The 22,500-nt window shown below is 36.3% G+C and overlaps 1 protein-coding gene across 1 annotated transcript in view; it reads right to left on the bottom strand.

The window, feature by feature from the left end:
• The window catches only part of LOC135207257 (E3 ubiquitin-protein ligase MARCHF11-like), a 218,966-nt gene that overhangs the window by 27,029 nt on the left and 169,437 nt on the right, over positions 1–22,500 (bottom strand). The window contains exons 4-5 of the mRNA XM_064238911.1: positions 4,793–4,932; positions 1,055–1,197 (exon numbers count right to left, since the gene is read on the bottom strand). Coding sequence (XP_064094981.1) covers positions 1,055–1,197; positions 4,793–4,932 — 283 coding nt within the window. The remainder of the gene's footprint in view (positions 1–1,054; positions 1,198–4,792; positions 4,933–22,500) is intronic.

Genomic DNA, 22,500 nt, shown 5'->3' with positions numbered 1-22,500 from the left:
AGCATTTCTGAAAGACTTGTTACTTAATCCATGAGTGCAACCGTGATGTTAAAGTGTGGGATAGTTTTAGTAAAACCTGAAAATGCACAAAGTGTATGTGAATAGAGGACATGGCAAAAAAAGTGTGCCTAATGATGAAATATTTTATGGCAGAAGGTCTTATCCTTACATGAACAGTTAGTAAGTAATAAGGCTGAAATTGTAAAAAAAAAATTGTAGTTACAGATATTTAAGCATTAATCTAACCTGAAAACATTAAAATTACCAAAGAAACTGCATCTGCCAAAAAAAAAGGCTGATAAACATTTCCTGCAGAGCTTAAAAAAGAAAATAAAGTAATCAAAGGAGGCTGCAATCCCAGGCTGGTTTTCAGGACTATACGTGCAAAATGGGTGCCAGGCTAAAGCCTGGAAGGAATGAGTGACTGGTGCTAAGTGGCAATCCAGCCTGGCATCGTTTACCTTGTAAAAAAAAACTGCACTCTGAAGACAAAACCAAGAGGTTTCGTCCTCTTAACTGGTAACACATTATCATAGCATGGATCATTGCAATGATTTCTTTCGCAGCAGTCTCTGAATGCTTCATACCCAAAGTAAAAAGCTAATTAGAGAAGGAAGACTTTCCAGAGTTCTATGGATAACAGATAATGTTCCTGGCTATTCTCAATCCATTACTGTTGAACACCCACATGTGCAGGTTATGGTTTCTGCCTCTCAACACAACTGCGCTTCTCCAGCCTTTTGACCGAGGCATCACTTACTATGTTAAGGCTGCCTACACTTTGCAGCAACATGATCCACTCACCTATCGATACTGACCTCAGTGTCAGTATCATAGACTACTAGCAAGCATTCACCATTGCAGATGAAATACCATTTATCTGGGGGCAATGGATGAACGAAAACCAGAAATAGTGAATGCTTTCTGAAAGAATCTGTGGAGTGTGGCTTTGAATGACTTCAAGGGCTTCCCAGCTATCATTAGTGGAATCATGCGAATGAATATCTACAGAATCAAGTTAAACCCTACAACATTAAATGAAAATCATACTTACATTAAGGCAGCCCTGGTGGATGAACTGCATTGTACCTGCACATCTGCAGGGTGAAATAAGGGTATCCAGTCCATCACCTTGTGGATGGTGACAAATACGGCACATAGGCATTGAAGCTGTTGATGAAGATGCAGACAACACTCCTGTAAATGAGATTCATATTTCAATACAGAAATTGAATAAAAAATGAGTATTTTTGACTTGGGAACAAAACGCCATCAGGTGAAGAATTATATCTTTTAATTAAATATTAACATGCGTATCCTCATGGAAAACAGATAATCTCCAGAAACTAAAATATAAGTTAAACAAAAAATCTGTTGTTTAAAAACTGTGAAGACAGTAGAAATACCTTGCCAGTGAACAGTTGGTTATATGGTTTCGTAATGGAAAAATAAACCTGAATGTTTCAAAAAATTGACATCAAACTGCAGTATCATTCACTTAAGAATATTAATACTTGGCATCCATGAACCTCGCTCTTCCTGACCAAAAGCCTTTTTCACGTGCTCCTTCAAGCAACACTTAACCTGGCCCATAAATTTATCAAGACTTTCTCCGGAGCCCTTGTTGCAAATATCATTTCCTCTTTATCATTGCATACATTATTCACATCCCCTGTTGTTACACATCAGTTACCAGTTGCTCAATTTTTCTCCCCACTTCTACTTTATCTACTCACAAGAATTTTATTAATACCCCTTCCACCTATCAGTATTGCAAGAACTTACATTTTCGCAATTTGTATTGCATACCATGACTTCTTCAGTTAGTTTCCATACAGGGCAATGTTAATGTTATCGACACATAAACATCCTCTAATTGTAGCTCATATTTTGCTATAAGAGCTTAGAGCAATTCCCCATTGCTTCTTCAATAATTGGGTACAAAAGGCAATATAAAACATTCCTGCCACATCTTTTCTAATCTTACACGTACTCATGTCATATTCTAACCAAGCTATTTTGTTCTGATTTAGGTACTAATTCTGGCTCCTCTAAATAGAGAAAGTTTCACAGTGTTTTTCTTACACAAAATGAGGATAGGTCTCTAACCTGTTACTCTGAAACTTATTGTAAATGTATGTGACGTCAAGGGCTGACTGTTTTATATCCTTCACAGTTTAGGGCAGTGACTAAAGTTATGCCAAACTGATTTGATATGTCTTCCTTCCCTCTTCATACGTTTTCTTCTTCCTAGTTAGCAAGGTTTGCAAATTTTATGACCTATGAATGATACTCTTGAAAATCTCTCCAAAATATCTTATACAATGCACCTCTTCATTTTTAAGGAATATTTTCTCTGATGTTCTTCTACAAGAGACACATATAAGCGTTTTACTCCTTTTCATGTGTCTTTTCTTCTCGGTGATCCATACTGTCACTGAGTCTTTTTTTTATATTAGGTATTTTTGTTATACCATGTCCCATCTTACACAAACACCCAGGTCACAGACAAGTGTTGGGTCTTTTAGTGTATCTTTTCTTGGTGAATTTTCATTCACTCCCTCCATCAATGTTCTTTTAGCATCTTTATTTTTCCCTTTTTTAACAAATAAAGCGTCTTCAGAACTAAATAGGTTTTCATTACAAACCCAACGTTTTGACACAAGTGGTCACTTTCAAAGCACTCATCCCTCGCAGCTAGTTCACACTACACAATCAGCGGGCTATAGTATGCTTTTCCGCACCTTGTAACATGGTGCCCATCTTTCATTCAAGAGAGTTTGGTTGGCTTTTTTATTTTCAAAATATACTGTACAATCAATTCGATGTTGTATGATTCTTTCAGTGTCAATCCTTACAGATATATATATATATATATATATATATATATATATATTATATATATATATATATATATATATATATATATATATATATATATATTTAAACTTGATCACGAATTATATAATACAATGTTTTATATGCACCTCTTCATTTTTAAGAAATATTTTCCTTGCTGTTCTTCTACATGAGACACATATAAACGTTTTACTCCTTTTCACGAGTCTTTTCTTAGCGGTGATCCTTCGCTTGAACTACAGAGGTTACAGTCAGTTGCGCAAAATCCCTGTAAGGGAGACTGTTCCGCAGTCCAACGGTGTGAGGGATAAAAGACCTCTGGAACTGTGATGTTCGACAGCGTGGCACATTTACTGCATACTGCATATTAAGCATATATATAGTATTGCTTTTCAGTAAATCTGGTCGCTCTCGGCAGGAAAAGAGTTCACGGATCAATTATATATATATATAAATAATAAATAAATATATATATATATATATATATATATATATATATATATATATATGCATTAGGCTACAAATGTACTTTTAATATGTCCTCTCGTGATAGCTGAGTAGCTACAGGCGCTTCAGTATATGTCCTGATTTCTGGGTTCCTAGGTTCGCGCCCGGGAGCCGACGAAATTATATCAACTAAAAATTCCCTTCAGTTAAGATATACGAAAAATATATATTAATTCTGAGGAAGAGCGAATTAGATATTAAAGGACATTTGTAGCTTAATGCGTATATATGAATCACGGTGATGTAATCAGACTCATATATATATATATATATATATATATATATATATATATCTACATATATATATATTACATATATTATATATATATAATATATATATATATATATATATATATACGTATATATATATATATATATATATATATATATATATATATATATATATATATCTTTCGCTGTCATAACTGATCCGTGATATTTGACTTTTCTCGAGTTCTAAAATTATTTTCATTAACAATAAAATAAAAAATAAATGCTTGCATAATGAATGAAAATACAGTACCAAGCTTCAAGCTTTCAAATTACGGCAAAAATGTATGTATGTACTTCTCACATGAAAAGGACCAGCAAATTTTAACAGCATTTTCAGTTATATGCCTCGTTGGTAAATTCTGACATTATATAGTACCTAAATGAAGATATATTATCCAAGTATAATAAAGGAAGATAATTCAGTAAGATACAATCACACTGTTGTCATCGTGATGGAGAACAAATGACAGAAATGGCGCAGCATCACTTCACCTGGCATAAAATGATCATGCATTAACATCAAAATGAAAATGTGACCTAACAAGCCACGAAAAAGTAAATGGCTTACTTGAGGCGCGTGCTGGAATCTACGGTCAAATAGAACCTTGTTTCACTTACGAAAAAGAAAATAAATGCGTTATATTTTATTAGAAATAATTTTTCTTTACGTTTAACATGCACATTGTTTGTTTTTACATTTTCATTCTAATAAATAAGTCATAAATATCCTACCCTAAAATTCCTGTGAGATGACTTGATGTAGTAACTTATATATAAACAAAGTTTAGCATTTCTGGGCACCACACGAGGTTTCCCTATAGTAATCTTGGCTACATAATGCTGAGAATATGGCTATTCTTTTCTTTTGATTTTTTAAATAAAAAAATGAAAAGTTCAACCGTCAATGGAAGAAAAACTCTTCTTAAATTCTCGGAATTAGACTTGACAGAAAATGAAGCTCTTGGACTCAGTGACCTGCTAAATATTTTGGATGTGATCAAAGTTTCGAGATGCAGGATTGGTGTCATCCATCTCATGAAAACTGTGTGGTGAATCATTCCTCCAAGGTGGTGATTTCGAGGACGTTATGAATTGACCAGGGATCCGGAAGGATTAGCAATTTCTCCAAGAGGCGGATATCAAGCTCACTCACCTGTTCTAGAATAGGACGGGACTCTGGGGAAAGAAGCAGTCGCGTGATGCCTCAACTGCTCTTTGAAGTCTTCCCCAGGTTCGGAGCCACTTAACGATGCAGTCTCGATGGCATTCATCCCAGCACCACCAACTCCGCAACTGCAACAGTCGTAAGAACAAAAGGTTTAATACATCCTACTCTCATTCAATATACTATTATGGATGTTTCTGCGCTACGTTTAACGATTTAGTGAAGTATAATTCCAGTTCAATCAACACACAAATGCTTTCAACTCATGTGACCGCCAACATTTTCATCAAAGCAACTATACTCTGTTTTTTCCATCTGTCCATCCGCATGTGGTGGTCGCGCTAGGTAACACTGCGTCCCGGGCTTTAAATAGTTACGCTATGTGTAAGTTTTAGGTAAATAAAAGGATATCTGGGTGTACATTTGCAACTGAGAAGTGTTTTAATAATTTTTTGTGTGCGAATTACACATTTAATATGGGAAATTTGATATTATCTAAAGCCCACGACGCAGTGTTACCATGCGCCAACACCACAGGCGGATGGACAGATGGAAAAAAAAAAACAGAGTACAGTCGGTTATGCCCACAGTTTGACATTTCAGTATGTATACCTCAACCGCAGATTTCGTGAATGCCTGCAAAAAAAGCAGAGAAATGCTCTGCATTAAGCGAAAGAGCAACACTTTGCATAACTTTTACCAAATGTACTTGAGCAAAATTTCAAACTAGACATTCTTATGTCCAAAGTACACTTGACGACATGGTTACATTCCGCATACAAGGTCATCTGCCTATGCAAAAGTGGACATTGGGATAGTCTAAGACCGTTTCAGAGTTAACTTTGGTTACAGCACAGTTTAGTCTGACACTTTATGAAGTAGACTTTCTTTTTATAAATAACTTATCATACAATCTACGATAATGTGAAGATGGTTATTATATCTCACATTGAAACCCATACCACTTAATCCCATGTCGACTCTTAAAACCGAATATATGTGGGTATTTCCTTGTTCTTATTTTACTGGAAGCTCATATCACAAAGTCTAACCAACCGAGACGTTGGTTCCTCTCTCTAGTGAAGAACAAGGAGCACACTTCGCTATTTCAAAGTGCAGGTAAAAATATCATAGAAATTTGAGATCAACGCAGTTCCCAAATCCCATTTTGTCCTGGGTCTTTGAAAGGCAACTGCACAGAACAAAAAATGTTACAAGAAATGTATTAACTTCAACCAAACGTGAACATTTTAACTGCTTGAGAGTCGAGGATATTTGATGTCAAGCGTCAGTGGAGAAAGCACAAGGAAAAATGAGTATCTATTTGAAGAAGACTCTAGCTTCTATCTACAAAGAACGAACCCTTCGGGGTTCATGAGAAGGGACGCATTGCCTGATTTCCTGCATCTCTTCCCCTACCACGATAGATTCTTATATAGACATCAATAGCTACTCATAAACGTATATGGTCGTCCGAGAGGATGTGATAGTATATATTTCCTAAATATATGAAAAACTGCTTCAAAAACTTTTTGTTTTCACAATTGATTAATTCATTAATTTCGGTAAACTAGTAATGAATTTTTGTTATGACAAACCTACTTTTTCTCGAGCTACCTACCACTATCGGTCATCGTTCTTTCATAATTTTCTGTTTTGAAATGTTTTATTATCTCTTTCTATTTACCATTACGACAAATGTCACTCGCCTCTGAGCGTATACATTTGTTCCAGTACACCTGTTGCTTCCTTTCTTTCTCCCCTATCCCCCCCCCCCCCCCCCCCCCCCCCCCCCCCCAACACTCTCTGTTGCTATACCCCGTCGGGGAGTCTCAATCGCGGGAAACTACATTCTCCTCAGGTAGGAGAAAAACATCCTCATACCTCGCGCTGCCAAACTACAAGCGGAAGTTACCAACTTTACATAGATTTAGTATCTCACCGCATATTACCTTCTTGCATAACAAACAGTAAAATGGCTAACAAAATCAATACAATATTATTCACAGGCAGTAAATGATAAAAACTGGGGCGTCAATACCCTTTGTGCTTACTTTGCTACATCCCTACAATGAGACACGAGGAGCTCACGACAATAATCATATTCTATCCGTTGAGAACAATCACTGCAGAACCCAATCAGTGCTTCAACCTTATGTAACATAATAAAGCTACTATCATACGGCGAAGTCTCGTCATTTCTTTCAGCCGTTGAAAGGGATCGTCCAACAAACGGAAATAGTCATCATTACCATCACGCAGTCAATAAGTCATCCATATGAAAACTGAACAATTCTCTTCCATAGAAAACGAACAATAAACGACTTTAACTATCATATATTTGATGGAAAACGAAAAAGCGGGCAAAGAAAAACACCTTCAGGCCCCAACAGAAGGTCAAGGTATCTGGAAAATGGCTGGTGGGGTCTTCTTAAAGGGAATCATTTGAGCCTCCCACCCACCCACATCCGCTTCGCTTCCTTTATTTAATCCATCAACTCATTCTAACTCAACCTTTCCATCGGGATCAGCATCATGGCGGCAGACTTTGGGCCTCGGTGGCTTTCGACTCCTCATTTTCATGTATGGACATTTCTATTTAGGACATTTAGACGATTTGGGAAGTGGGAACCGGGAATGAATGAATATATATATATATATATATATATATATATATATATATATATATAATATATATATATATATATATATATATGTAGAATCTACCATTCATTGGTAGTGACAAGTGTACCAAAAAAAGAGCAAATAATTTGAGAAGTTAAGAGGGCATTGTGGCTATTACATTTACACACACACACACATATATATGTGTATAATATATATATATATATATATATATATATATATATATATATATATATATATATATATATATATATATATGCGTAATCTTTCATCTAAAGCAGAATAAGACGTATTCCCAAGAGTTCTATCTCTCTAATTCCTACATTAAGTCAAAGAATATCCTGTATTTCCTTTAATAAGAATTTGTAACAGAACGTTCGACTTTGTATTTTTAACTCTTACTTCCACTTCCTTCATTCATACACAAGAATACTTTAAGCTTTGCTGTTTCTTTCTTAAACAAAAACGCAGAGATTACTCTGCAGAAGCATTTGGTCGGCGGCAACTCTTATGCAAATATGAACCAGTGTGTCTTGACCAAATCTCGTTGTATGTATAACCTAAGGCTCAAATGAAGTCAACACCTTTCGTGAAACATCACAGAATCAAATATTCCTTCACTTCACTATAAGGATGGTGGCCTACACTGTTGAGCTTATCAGCGCACCTCGCCCCCCACCCCCCACCCCCTCCCCCATTGCTTGATCCTTGCCTTGGCTCTCAATCTTCAAAACGGTAAACGATTCAGTCGATCATAGGGAAGTCCTTCAATAAAAATAAGAATACTGGTCATTACATTATTTTCTTTAAACTGAACTCATTTCTTACTAAACAATTGGCACAAAAAATCATGTATATTTAAAGTGGGAATAAATAAAAAAAATTTAAGTACAAACATGAAATATGGTAATTCACCTCTTTTGTGACACGAGAGAGAGAGAGAGAGAGAGAGAGAGAGAGAGAGAGAGAGAGAGAGAGAGAGAGAGAGAGGCGGGGGTAAACATTTTAAATATTTTACATACTAATTCATAGTTGCACATTAGAGGTATTTTTCATCCTTTTCATAAATATATATATAAAAAAACCAAGGCATATCCAATGAACTTCGAACTTAGATCTGCAAAGGCTCCTTTCTTCAGGTCATATAGTTTGTTTTGGTGTAAAATGTTGCCTTAATATAAATTTTTACAAAACCGCTCCATACTGAATCTCGTAAAAGCGTATCTTAAGGCCCACGTACATGTAAGCACGCTTTGTTTAGGTTGATGGACCATTTTTTCTGGTTTTGTTTATGACATTACTTACTCGTATCTACAGATTATTCAATTCTGAGACACCTTAAATCTACAGAGCAGAACGGTAAAATATTCAGAGAGTATTTTGGCTGTCCAAACTGTCGGCCACCATGAAATATTTTCAGTGTACTTCTCTACTCAAGTGATGTCAAATCCTCCTATGAAGAGGGTCAAAAATCCCGAAAACACAAGTGAACAACTTGAACTGATCAACCAGAGTTCTCTTGAGTAACAATTTCAAGCATGAGTAGTGGTACTAGGTGACCAAGGAAGAGTTGGCAGCGCACAGAAAAGAGGTTTTTGAGTACAGTGCCAAATAACTACAGAATAAGCAGAAAAGCTGCCTCTCAATAGATTTACCTGAATCGCAGAATGAGTTAAGAAACTTGGTCACTGATCACACAGAAGACTTTGTTACCATGCGAGTTGAAAGCCTCCTCAGATACGAGAACAATAATTGATACATGGATTAACATGTACCACTGAAATTAGATGAAGCTGCTAAACTGAGTAGAAGCAGATGCACTTCCCCGTCTAAAAGGCAGAATAGACTTATTCAGGCCTGTGATGTGATCCTCTTAAGACAAAATACTATCTATTCCCAAGTCCACAACAATATATATATATATATATATATATATATATATATATATATATATATATATATATATATATATACTACATACAGACACGCACGCACACACACACACACACATATACATATATATATATTATATATATATATATATATATTATATATTATTATATATGTATATATACACACACACACTCAAGCATTACTGGAAAGAGATACAATGGAGATTTGTGATGGATGATTTTGTTCGTCACACCCTCAAATACTATTTAGGTTTCTGTTTATAAATTTGCATAAAATTAAGCAAGTTTCAGAACGAGTTTCTGAATAAAGTTCGGAAGAAACAGAAACTGTCTAAGAATGAGTATGGTACGTGTAGGATTTAAAGCAAATCTTTAATGGCAAGGAAACAAGCAGTTGTAAACTAAAATAGGACGGTGAGTTATTCAAAACAACCCATAAATAAGCCTCACGCTCATCTTATCGAAAGCCCCGGATGTGTTATAAATTGGTCAGATATACACGAAAGTTGAGCAATATCATCAGTTGATTTTCACTGTCAAAACGAATCCTTCATTTTCTTCCAAGCGACAAGAGAAACCGCTCACACCCCAAATGAAATAACTGAATCTTTGTGTTTGTGTGAAATTCTGCAAAAAGTTTTACAGGGAGCTTCGAGTACATACTACCTAATAAACAAAGCTGCTCTTTATGTTTGTTCAGACACAAAAAGGTAAACTGGGCATGTAGTTTCAGCATTCAGTAGTCAGCAATATCTGGAAAACAATACGAAAACAATACTCAGTATGCCAAGGAGTGGCTACAACAACGTGGAAACATTTAATGCGGCAGTACATTCACTCTGCAGGCAGAATGGCCATCGTTATTAGTTTAATTGAATGACACAAACTGTGCACATCCATCATTTCATTCAACAGTAGTTCACATGTCCTGCTGTATTTTCACATGGATTTCATTCAGTTGTTTCAATAAACGTAAAACATTCATACGAAACAAGTCATGAAATCCACTACTTATGAATCACGCTTCCAAATAATCGAATGCTTGTATGTGATAGAGAGAAAATCATAGCAACTTGAAAGCAGATTAAAATACCGATTAAGCAAAACAATAAAAATGTAAACGTATCCATTCATAATTACTTGCTGAGGATAATACTGTAAAAAAAATAAAAGAAAATAATACTGCATGTTAGTTCAACGTAGCAACATCTTATAAAGCCGAGGGAATGAGGTCACTGCAGTAACAACATTTGGTCGCTGTGTGTAGTCATCTTGCACTGCCTGTGAGAGTAGCTGTACTATCCCTAACTTAAAATCTTGGCTCCTGGTTCTTATGGCTGTGAAAAAGAAAGTCAGTTCTTACCATGATCCCCTTTCATGTAGCCTGGGGACCCCTTTATGAAAAAGTCAACTCTGATCTCTTGCTGCCTACGAGACCTGAACACCGGATGACGAACCAGTCACTTTTATCTCTGCAGATGAGGTCAACCGAAGATTAAATCCCCCAAGAAGTTCAGAAAAGCGTGTGGGCACAAATGATGACCACCAAGCGCAAGGAGATGTTAATAGTCTCATCACTTCTCTCGTTTTTCCGAAGTCCAGCAGGTGGCATATTAAACTAATTGCACAAAGCAAAATGATGACCGCGGTGATGATGACATGGCGGACAAAAAATACGATGTAACGGAGGAAAAAAAAAAAAGCAAGTTTTTACAACGGAAATATCCTTTTAGACTCTCTGCTAGGTAAAAGTCTCATAGTATTATCATGGCTGATGAGATAAGCATCGTTCGAAACCAGATAAGATACACACAACGTCTCGAAGGATAAGCTGGGCTCTTAATAAGATTACCATACTGAAATCGGTTGGCATGATTTCACTTATGTCCATTTCATTATCAAACAATTTTTTTTCTTAGTCTCGTTTGTGGTTGAACTTTTGTTACTATACACTCACTGAATATGACCTTAGTAAACATTTGTGAACCAAAAATGTAAAAAAACTGTGAGCGACAAAACAGTTAATGACTACAGAAGTAAAAGTAAGTAATTAGATGAACCCTGATGACTTAAATACGGTGAGAAACAAGACAGGGCTCTCCGACAACATAATGAAAGCATCGTAACTATAAAAAAAAAACCACACAGTAATCTGGCTTCATGCTTTTCAAAAATGCGTTCAAAGGATAAAATAAAATATTCTTTCGCTTCAGCTTTTTCTTCAAGATTTAAATGATGACGAATCTGTAAAATTTCATGAAATCCAAAACCAGAACTGTTGATCATTACGCAATATTATTTACATACAGTCTAAATAAAAGTGGAAAGCCAGTTATCTTTAGGCTTGCGAAATGAACACATAAGAAGAGAGAAAGGAGGAACCATAACACCAAGAGGCATCAGACTACACTCACTACTACTGCTTTTTTTTTCTTTTTACAGCAAACGGTTAACGATGAATATATCGAATATAACATTTATAAATAGTTTTAATTGTGCGCTCAAATAGGGATGATTCTTTTGCGTAAGGGTTTTATCTGGATTAAAAACACTTTGTGAGACAACCATGTCCCTTAGCGAATGTTGTTCTGTTTGTAAGAAACGCTCAAGACATCTTCACAGTAATGATCAAGAATGTCCTTCATTGGAAGCAAGGGCGAAGGATGTTATCAGTCTCTCAATAGAAATCAGACAGCTTTATGCGGAAGATTTTTATCTGTCTTCCTCAAAGCCTCCATTGTCCTTGTGAGGAGTTTAACCCAAAGAGGCCATCAACGATCACTTCAGTAAGGAGAGACAACGATCGATCTTATCAAGTGCGACACTTGAGAAGTTTTCCCAAGCCTCCTGGAATGGCATCATGCAGTGCCTAGGAGGAAGCCACCTTTATAATAACAACAGAATGTAATATTAGAAAGAAGTCCCACCGTTCTAAAGGAATTTTAACGCCAAACATACGTACATATGAATATATACGTGTGTGTGTGGTGTGTATGTATCTTGTATTGCTATACTACCGATAGCAGTGGCGACTAAAATCTTTACTGTAACATTATTTCTACCATCGGTCACAAAATTATATGTAAACCAGAAGGCTTAACATATAATTTTATATGTAAGGCTTTTATCTAAACATGTAAAAACCAAATATTATTTTATAATGCCACATAATTAGAATTTTACGGAATCTTTTATAGTTCATCATGAACATCAGACCTACTAGTATATGTATATATATATATATATATATATATATATATATATATATATATATATATATATATATATATAAATATAATGTCCCGTGGCTAAGAAACTGGAAAATATAATTAGGTGGATAAGGAAAAACCTTCAACACTTAATTGAGAATTACCCTTCTAGGACAAGGGAAGATATAGCCTTTCTTTCTTTATTCTTTATTTCATTTTTTTGTCGTTCAGTACATGATGGGACACATTTCGAAATAGGTAATCATATAATCATGAGATACATTTATTTCCATATAAATTAGATATTCACGATGCCTTATGAATACAGAGATAAGGAAAAGACATTATCAGAGAGTTTACACTGGTTTCTCTCAAGCAATTAATGGTTTCACTCTCACAAAAAAAAACTACACAAGCAAACTCTCCTAGAAAAACCCACAAGATAAAAACACCAACCTTACCGTGAGAAAAACCCACCTACCAGATCCCACTACAGTCAACGTCAGACTAAAAATAAAACCTTCGATATCTGAAGTTCTCAGGAATGTCCTCGCATATCAACATTCGTCGTGATTGTTTCAATTTCATGATAAAATTCTCACTCCTAATAAAACCAACGAGAAAGATCCAAATGAACACATGGGATTAAAATGACCATCACACATTAAGTCAATGCAATAGAGGCCAGGTTTCCTCGGACGGTAGGACATTAGTTATTGAACACATGAATAAGAGTAAGAATGCTCTAAGCTTAGAACTTAGACAATATAGTGCAGGTCAATGCTAACATTGTGGATTTCTTTATCTTATTACACCTTGTGTAAATTTATCCCAATGAATATTGTTTGTTAAATGACCCTCCCAGAGGAAGAGAAATTTTCTTCTGGTGGACTTTTTGTCTTGTTTGTTTGTTTGTATGGTGTTTGTACGTTGCATGGTTTGGTTTGTATGGTGTTTTTACGTTGCATGGAACCAGTGATTATTCAGCAAAGGGACCAACGGCTTTACGTGTCTTCTGAACCACGTCGGAAGTGCACTTCTATCACCAGAAATACGCATCTCTGACCCCTCAATGGAATGCCAGAGAATCTAACTCGCGGCCACCGAGGTGGCAGGCAGAGACCATACCAACCACGCTACTGAGGTTTTGTCTTGTTTGGTTTTATTCGGAGGGGTTTTGTCATTAGGGATTTTCGCTGTAACCCCTAATAACACACTCTCACCTGTCATAGGACAATCATGAACTGATCAGTGTTGTGGTAGACGTTCTAATATGGTCACATCATGAGAAACCACACTGACAGCATAAGGAATAATCAAATGAAACAGTCAAGACTGTTAGCTAAGTGGTCCCGCTCAGTATTGTGTACGGAATATTTATTTTGAAAGTTTATAGCACTAATCATTCAAGTATTTTTGTTCTGCATATTTTTCTTTAATGTAAGTTCTTTTGATATTATACTGTATATCACTTAGTATGTATGTATGTATGTATGTATGTATGTCTGTATGTAGTAGGTATGTATGTGTCTATATATATATATATATATATATATATATATATATATATATATCTTTGTGCGTGTGTGTGTATTATTCATACAATATTTATATATATACAAATATACTATAGATATAATATACACACATATGTATATATATATATTTCTTCTATATATGTAAAAGTCAAGTTCTGTCTGCTTGTTTGTTCGCTATGCAGGCCCAGACTATGAAAGCTAAGGCTAGCAAATGTGTACCAGAGACTTCCCATCCCCTCATTTTTTAAAGCTTTCGGCCCCCGACAATATGGGAGCTATAAGGCATCCTCAGTAGTAATAAGGGGGAACAACCCCCTGAGAAGGGGAGGGGCAGGAGGCCTACGCCCTTTCGGCTTACCGACCTGGTAGAAGGGTGTCGTAGCCTACCTACCCTGACCTTGATGGGGGGGTTTGTGGGTGGGGGGTGTGGGGGGGGGGTTGCAGGCCCCTCTGGGAAATATGGCCTAAAGGGCCAGATGGGCCTATTGCATTCAAACGCATTTAACATTAATATCAGAGTTTAACTATAGGCTGAGATTTATCAAGGGCCGTTTAAGGAGGGCCTCACGATGAAAATCTTTGCTGCGCAACCTGTCGCAACATGTATGTGCCTGCCGTTGGCCGGCAGTGCCTGACTGAGCCGGTTAGTGAGCAGTAGCATTGGTTGGGTTGGGGAAGGTTGGGTTGGGGAATGATGTACTACGTCCAGGTCATTTAGAAGTGAGTGTGCGTTCGATAACACGTCTGAAGGACGGAAACAGCTGCTAGTGTGCATATATATATATTATATATATATATATATATATATATATATATATATATATATAATAAAAAACAATGGACTACTGTTCTTTTGAAACATTATCCCTAATTTTGTTTATATATGAAGCAGCATCCCAAAAGAGTATGTTGATTTAAAAGGTAATCACCTCCACATTCAGCCTAAAAGTACCAAAAGAAGGGCACTATGCAAGTTACCTTACGACAGACATAATAACTACGCAAAGGTATCAGAAGTAGCGTCTGATAAGTCAGATGAGATTTTTAGGGTTAGTAGAGACAAAACACCACACCGTGCAAAACTAATTATTGGTAATATATATTGCACAGCAATTCTTCTGCTAATTTCCAAGTCTTATGTGTCAATCCTGCCTACTCCCAACAAAATAATCTCCACTCACATCATTTGGGAATTACTTTCGTAATGCTGCATGTTTCCTCTTGTATATTTCTTAAGCAGCCACGAAAATACAAGGTCAGCAGAGAAGTGTGTAGTCTAACATTTTCTCTTATATCCTCTTAAAACGAACCGAACAGTTTCATCTGGAGAAAAATGAAAAGCTTTTCACGGTAACTAAGGATACAGCAAATACTCAATTCCCTGAAGGAAAATACAAACTACAAACATACATTATGCTGTCATTAATGCAGCTTTATCGAAAGTTACTTTTATTGAGGGGCCGTCTTTCAACACCGTTCTCCCCCTTTTTTTCTTACTTAACATAATACAATGGAGCTAATATAGGCTAAAGCATACCAGAACGAAAAAGGCTTTAAACAAGGAATGCCATCACATGACTAAAATAATCAGTTTGATACATAACGTTTCCTTGTTTTTATTCTTTAACTGAGAAGCAAGGATCAAGAACTCTTCTGTGCTCCTAAATACAAAAAAAGAAAAAAAATCCAATCATTTGCGTGTTTATAGTTACTTTTTGTGTAAACTTAAATTAGCTATCAGTGCATGCAGGATATGTACAAGAATCATTCAGCTGGAAAAGTGTCAATATTTGTATTTTCAGCGAAGTTGTTTTCCTTGATTGTTAACCTTATTCCAATAGGTTTTGGTAACTTCTCATTTAGAATTGAAGTGACCTTTACATAATCAGACAGAATTGCCTGCAAAACCATAAATGAGAGAAAAGAACGTAGTGGGGAGACCTTAAAATGGATGGCTGTAGTGTTGTTATTCAACCAAATCCGAGGAAGCCTTAGGAGGCCTGTCTTGTACTTCTAACATCATGGCTTCCTGCCGTCTTACGTCTCTCGTGATCCGCACTTCTCTCCAGCCACTTCCGCTTCTCACTCACAAGGGCTTGGTAAGGTCATCCCCTCCTCAAAAGGGGATCTTGTTACTCAATCGTGTGCTGTGCTACCTTACGCACAGTAGAACTGTCGTTATCATGTACACAAGCTCAAAGTTCCATCAGCTGGTCGTTTCCTGATTACAATGAATTTCACATCCAAATAATGAAGTATGTTCTGAAAATATGCTACCGATAACCTGTTTTCTTCTTGTTAAATATTTTGAAAGATGTCATCTTTTCCAATTTACACGGGCAGAAGTTTGAAAATAAAAGCAAAAGATATTTAGATAAAATAAGAATTAAGATGGCATATTCCTGTGTATACATACATACATGTAGATAACATATATAAGACTATTCCTGTTTCAAGTCTTTGTGTAACCTAATTCTGAGACGAATCATTGTTTATAAATTATATTTTTGAAACTCTACCCCCATAAATCTCTCTCTCTCTCTCTCTCTCTCTCTCTCTCTCTCTCTCTCTCTCTCATACACGACCAAAGTGGTGGCAGGTGAAGGCTAATGGGAGGTATGAATGTAAGAGCGGAGGAAGAAAACAGGCTAATTTAAGCATTCTTGTTAATTCCGACGTTTCGGATTAATATATTATTACATCTGGGAATCTGCTGCTAAATTCAGTAAATTTAAAAACAAAATGGAAATGCTATAAAACCATAAAAGTAAAAGTTCTTTTTACTTTATGAGTTTATTTTTGCATCTTAAGATCGTTTCTTATGGTACTGTATTTATTAGCAGATTCTCACTTGTATTTAGGTATTAATATGAAACTCGGAATTTAAAAATTTTTTCAAATTAACCTGTTTCCTTCGTTCACACTTATATGATATACTAGTAGCCTAGTAGCTGTACCCGTCCTTCGGGCGTGTTATCGAACGCACATTCACTTCTAAATGACCTGGCTCAGTCAGGCACCGCCGGCCAACGGCAGGCGCACATATGTTGCAACAGGTTTCTCAGGACTGATTTTCATCGAGAGGACCCCTTAAACGACCCTTGATAAAACCCAGCCTATAGTTAAACTCTGATGTTCATGTTAAATGCGTTTGTAATCATTTATGTTAATGCATGGTACCAATTTTGAATGCAGTAGGCCCATCTTTGACCCTTTAGGCTATAATTCCCAAAGGGGGCGGCACCCCACTCCCTGCTGTTATTGTAAAAAATGAGGGGGTATGAAAAAGAGGGGCTATGACCCCCTTCGATGCGGCCCTCGAATTTCGGATTTTGACTAAAACCTGGTGGGGGGGGGAGTCTTATAAAACAAAATTTGGTAGCCCTAGCTACCAAACAGACAAAGACATTACAGAAAGAAATTGCCTTATATATAATATATATATATATATATATAATATTATATATTACTATATATATATATATATATATAAATTAATAAATAACCACTTTTCTTAAAAGATGTCTGGTATAGAGAGGATCAGAAAAGTCAATGCCATGTTCATCTTTTTTTTTTTTTTTTTTTTTTTTTTTGTTTTTTTTTTTTTTTTTTTTTTTTTTTTCCGAAGAGAGAATGAAAGGCGAGAGCAGACAGCTTCCACACCACTGCAACTTCATCAGCCAACAAAAAAGACGCCACTTATCCCCCCTCTGTCTGTGATGCACTCTCGCACTTTTTGAATATGAAGGCCACCCCATCTGGGTCCCCTATCTGGGTTGTTGTGATGCTTACCCCATTGTTTTTCTCCATTTATCACTCTTCATTACCAATATATTAACAAAAAGCACTGACTGATTTAACTATAGCCAATTTATTTTATTTTACTGAGACAGGTAAATAAAATTCTTTGATTTACCACTCCTCTCTCTGTCATCATTTGTCCATTTTTCCAAAATCTCTATGATGCCTCCCGTATCCTCCCCCTATCCATAATATTCATTACATCATCTTGCTGGTTCATATATACAATTAAAACCTTACATGTGCTAACATTCATTTACAACTTATGCTTATGAATAGTTTCAATCTCTTTCCTTATCCATGCAACCTCTATGCATTACCAGCAACTAACGTCGTATCAGCAGGCACACAACATGCACACATCCAGCTCCTCCCCTTTCTTGTGCCTACGCGTCTCGTCCTTTCCCGGACTTTCCTCTTCTCACTCACCAGCCATCAAAATTGTACACATCCTGAAGACAAAACACACTCATCTGTGACCTACACCGATCACATCCTTTTCCCTTGTGTCTTTTCTAACACAGTAGGCGTCTCCATCATAAATAGTTGTAATTGTCTTAAACATTTATCGCCTATAGTACATTTGCAAATCTATATATCCCATACTAAGCTTTTTCCCTTTCATTCAAACTTTTCAACAGAACAGTTCTCGAACCTTCCATTATCAGGTTTACTCTCAGTCAGAACCCTCCAAAAATCATCTCATGAAAAACAGATAAGGTTATAATCTTAGTAAATCCATTTCATTTAGGATAAAAACTATGATGATGATTAAAGGTTTTCATAGTTTTTCTGCTTAGTGAGAACCGCAACAGGTTTCATTCATGAACAATTCTGCGTCTTGTCCATTTTTACATCACACTCACCAAACAAGCAACTTGTTGCTCTTTTCTTCTTGAGTATAGTAGTTTGCTCTTTATTATATCATTATTATTATTTTTTCTTTTTTTTTACCAGTTCAGTGGAAGATGAAATTAGTTGCAGTCAGCCAGCAACTTGTTGCTCTTTTTTTTTCTTAAGTATAGTAAATTGCCCTTATTTTATTATTATTATTTTTTTGCCAGTTCAGTGAAAGATGAAGTTAGTTGCAGTCAGCAAGCATCATGTGTGTTTTGGATATTCTACTGTATGGCTCATGGGTCCCAAAGGGTCCCAAGTGTTTGAATCTGCGCGCATGTGAGTGAATTTCGCTCGAAGAATAACCTTAATTGTTACTTAAAGGTCAAAATATTAAGGGAGGACGTTATTCAATGAAACCGAATGCTTCTGACACCAGTTTTGCCCTTGTATTAACGAGAGAGTTTCTGCCCTCTTATTCTTTTGTAGCATTGGCTCTCTCCAAGGGGAGAATCTTGGCACACAGCCTCTCTTGAGCCTTAATGTCTCAGTTTCCTCCTTCCCTTCGGCACTTCTTTTACTTTCAAGATTGAAAACGAAGTGTACATAAGAAAAATGTACATAGAGAATATATCAGATATGATTACCTAATTCAGGCACCTAAAGCTGCCAGTCGTAACCACTACCAGACTCCATCATACAACCAACCTTATGCATAATTACCACAAAAGCCCTTCAGTTTTTATTAAGGGCATTTCAAAAATTTCACTGAAGTTCCACTGATAATTATTTCCTTTAAAAAGGTTCATCAACCCTAATGTTTCTTCAGAAAATTTGAAGGTGGTATCACATTTATCTTTCTTTCTAAACTCGTTTCCTCTACACACACACACACACACACACACACACATATATATGTGTATATATATATATATATATATATATTATATATATATATATATATATATATAGTGTGTAATTGTAATAGCCACAATGCCCTCTTAACTTCTCGAATTCTTCGCGCATTTTTGGCTACGCTTGTCACTACAAAGCCTTAAGATCCAAGTGCAAGAAATATATATGAAGAAATTATGGTGTCTGATAGCGGGAAACGAACCCAAGTTACCATAATCAACGTGACCTCGTCGTGATTATGGTAACCCGGGTTTGTTTCCCGCTACTGGAACATCATGATTTCCTCATATTTCTTGCACTTGTTTTTCAAGGCTTTGTAGTGACAAGCATATCCAAGAAAAGCGCAAGGAATTCGAGAAGTTAAGACGGCATTGTGGCTATTACAATTACATATGTATCTGGTAAAAAGTGACTAGTAGATTCTACACACACACACACACACACACACACACACATATACTTACACATTACTTTGCATGTGAGACTGTTTGTTTGTGCATATGCGAGTACGTATACCAATATAAGCATGTGAATTGTAGGTTTTTTACTATATTTTAATTCTGATCTCAGGAGGAATGCCACCATAAAATTCGAGAATAATGACGCTTAAACAATTGCTCCGTTAATTTTAAGGTAAATCAAGGTGTTGAGTCTAGTGTGTGTCTTTGAGCAATTACATTCCACTGATCTTACGATATAGGTTAGAAGTAAGGAAGCACAACTCTGCAAGAATGCTCCGATATTTGTAAAATTCCGTTTGTACATGATCATAACAAAATTAAGATCAAAACTTCAGTTGATGGTCAGGTCAGACCAGATTTACTGGAAGATTCGTGGAACTATAATGATAAAACGTATGGAAAGTTTCCAGTTCTGTGAGCAAAAGCTTTGTAAAGAATAGTGACCGTATATCTCGATAAGAATCTTGGCAATATATTTCATCTACACAGTACAAAATGTGTTACACCAAGTCAGAACGTATCTCCCATTAATGCTGGCGACTTGAACTATTATTATTACTGGCTGGAAAAGGTCGAGGAATACGTGGGAGACCAAGAAACCTGGGTGACGTCAAAGCAAACAGGGGGTGGGGAGTCTTCCTCGAAATAATATATAACAAGAAAGGAATACCTGGGGGGCGTTCGTTCAAGTCTTTTGACTCCACGCCTTCTAACATTAAATTGGCATTTCTGGGTAAAAACCGCCATTCACTTCTAAACCCTCGGGAATATTTTCTAAACATCACCGTTTATTTTCCTTCTCTGCAGGTGGATCAAACTAGCAACCATTTGATCATCCCCCCCCTTGTCTTTGCTTTGGGAACATGCCATTTAACGTTTTCCCACTATTCTGATTTTGGTAGAAAAAAATAAAAAACACTCGCAAACAATTTCTTTCCGCAATCAGGGACCAAACATCCCTTCCATTCAGAACAGTCACTTACCTCAAGAATCCGTCCGTACATCTTAAAATTTGGCTTCTTCACCTACCCTCCACAATTCATACTTACAATAGCAACACCATCAGCCTCGATTTTACTTACATAAGAAATGATTTCATTTCCATACTCGGAAAGCTTTCATCAAGTAAAACTGGGAAAACGGCGTATATAGGGAGTTGAGGGACATTACAGTTTACTGTAAGGCTGAATTTGAATGATTTGTTCAGTAGTCTGGAAAGAATTCTATAGAAAGCTTTGTTTGGAAAGGATTTCTTTAGTATCTTTCAGAAGTACTTTGGAGCCGTTGGCATCAAGCTCATCCCAAAATTTCCAAAAACAATCGGCTCGCTTTTCAGGTTTAAAGATCGACTTTGTCCTTTGAAGTCGTCTGGTGTTGTTTATGAATATACTTGTCCCAGATGTAGTCTGGGAACATAATTATATCGGATCTACCAGGAGGCTTCTCAGGGTCAGAGCCGACTCTCATAAGGGCTGAGTTATAGAACTGGATGCCGATTGTCAAATCCAGAGCTATCCTGTATAAGAAACCCTGCTACCAAATGCCAAGCTCATATAAATTACGATGATTTTAAAGTTACTGGACATGCACAGAACCAACAACAACTGCAGATACATGAGTCTATAAATTTTTTTTTTTTCTGTATGGTGTTTTTACGTTGCATGGAACCGGAGGTTATTCAGCAATGGGACCAACGGCTTTACGTGACCTCTGAACCACGTCGAGAGTGAACTTCTATCACCAGAAATACACATCTCTCAACCCTCAATGGAATGCCCGAGAATCGAACTCGCCAAAATCATACCGATCACGCCACTGAGGTAAATATTAATCTACGGGTTCCCTCATTAAACACTCAAACTGCCTCTATTCCACTGTTTCTGTCATAACTAATTACTATTTTTACCTCAGATTTTTTTTTTTCTTTTACTGTTAGTTCGGTTCCTGTCGTTTGTGTTGTAAGGTTAACGTCTTCTGCTTTGTGTTTAAGTATATCACCGTCTTAGTTTGTTTTTCCATCCTTTGAGGAATTTTTTTTCTAAAAAATCAAGACGTATTTTTTCCATATAATTTATTAAGAGTGTTTTGTGAGTTTGCTTTTTAATGTGTTCTTGTGTAACCACGTGTTGTAATTTTGTGCCTTGTGTATATGTATTTAAACGTACTAAAATTGGTATAATTTTTAACTGCCTTTCTAGATTTCTAATGGTTAATATTTTACCATAATTCAGTTTTAGCCGTTCAGTACTTTTATTGTTTTATTCAGTTCCCAAAAAATTCCTTGATGATGTGATTATAAATCACGAAACGTAGGAAGTAATAAAAGAAGTGTGTCTCCAGCGCAATCCTACCCTTGACTGCTATTTGTATATGTGC

Source organism: Macrobrachium nipponense, chromosome 32, assembly GCF_015104395.2.
Source record: "Macrobrachium nipponense isolate FS-2020 chromosome 32, ASM1510439v2, whole genome shotgun sequence".
Classification (NCBI taxonomy): domain Eukaryota; kingdom Metazoa; phylum Arthropoda; class Malacostraca; order Decapoda; family Palaemonidae; genus Macrobrachium; species Macrobrachium nipponense.
Note: the sequence above shows the minus strand (reverse complement) of the source record. Positions and strands in the feature narration are given on the sequence as shown.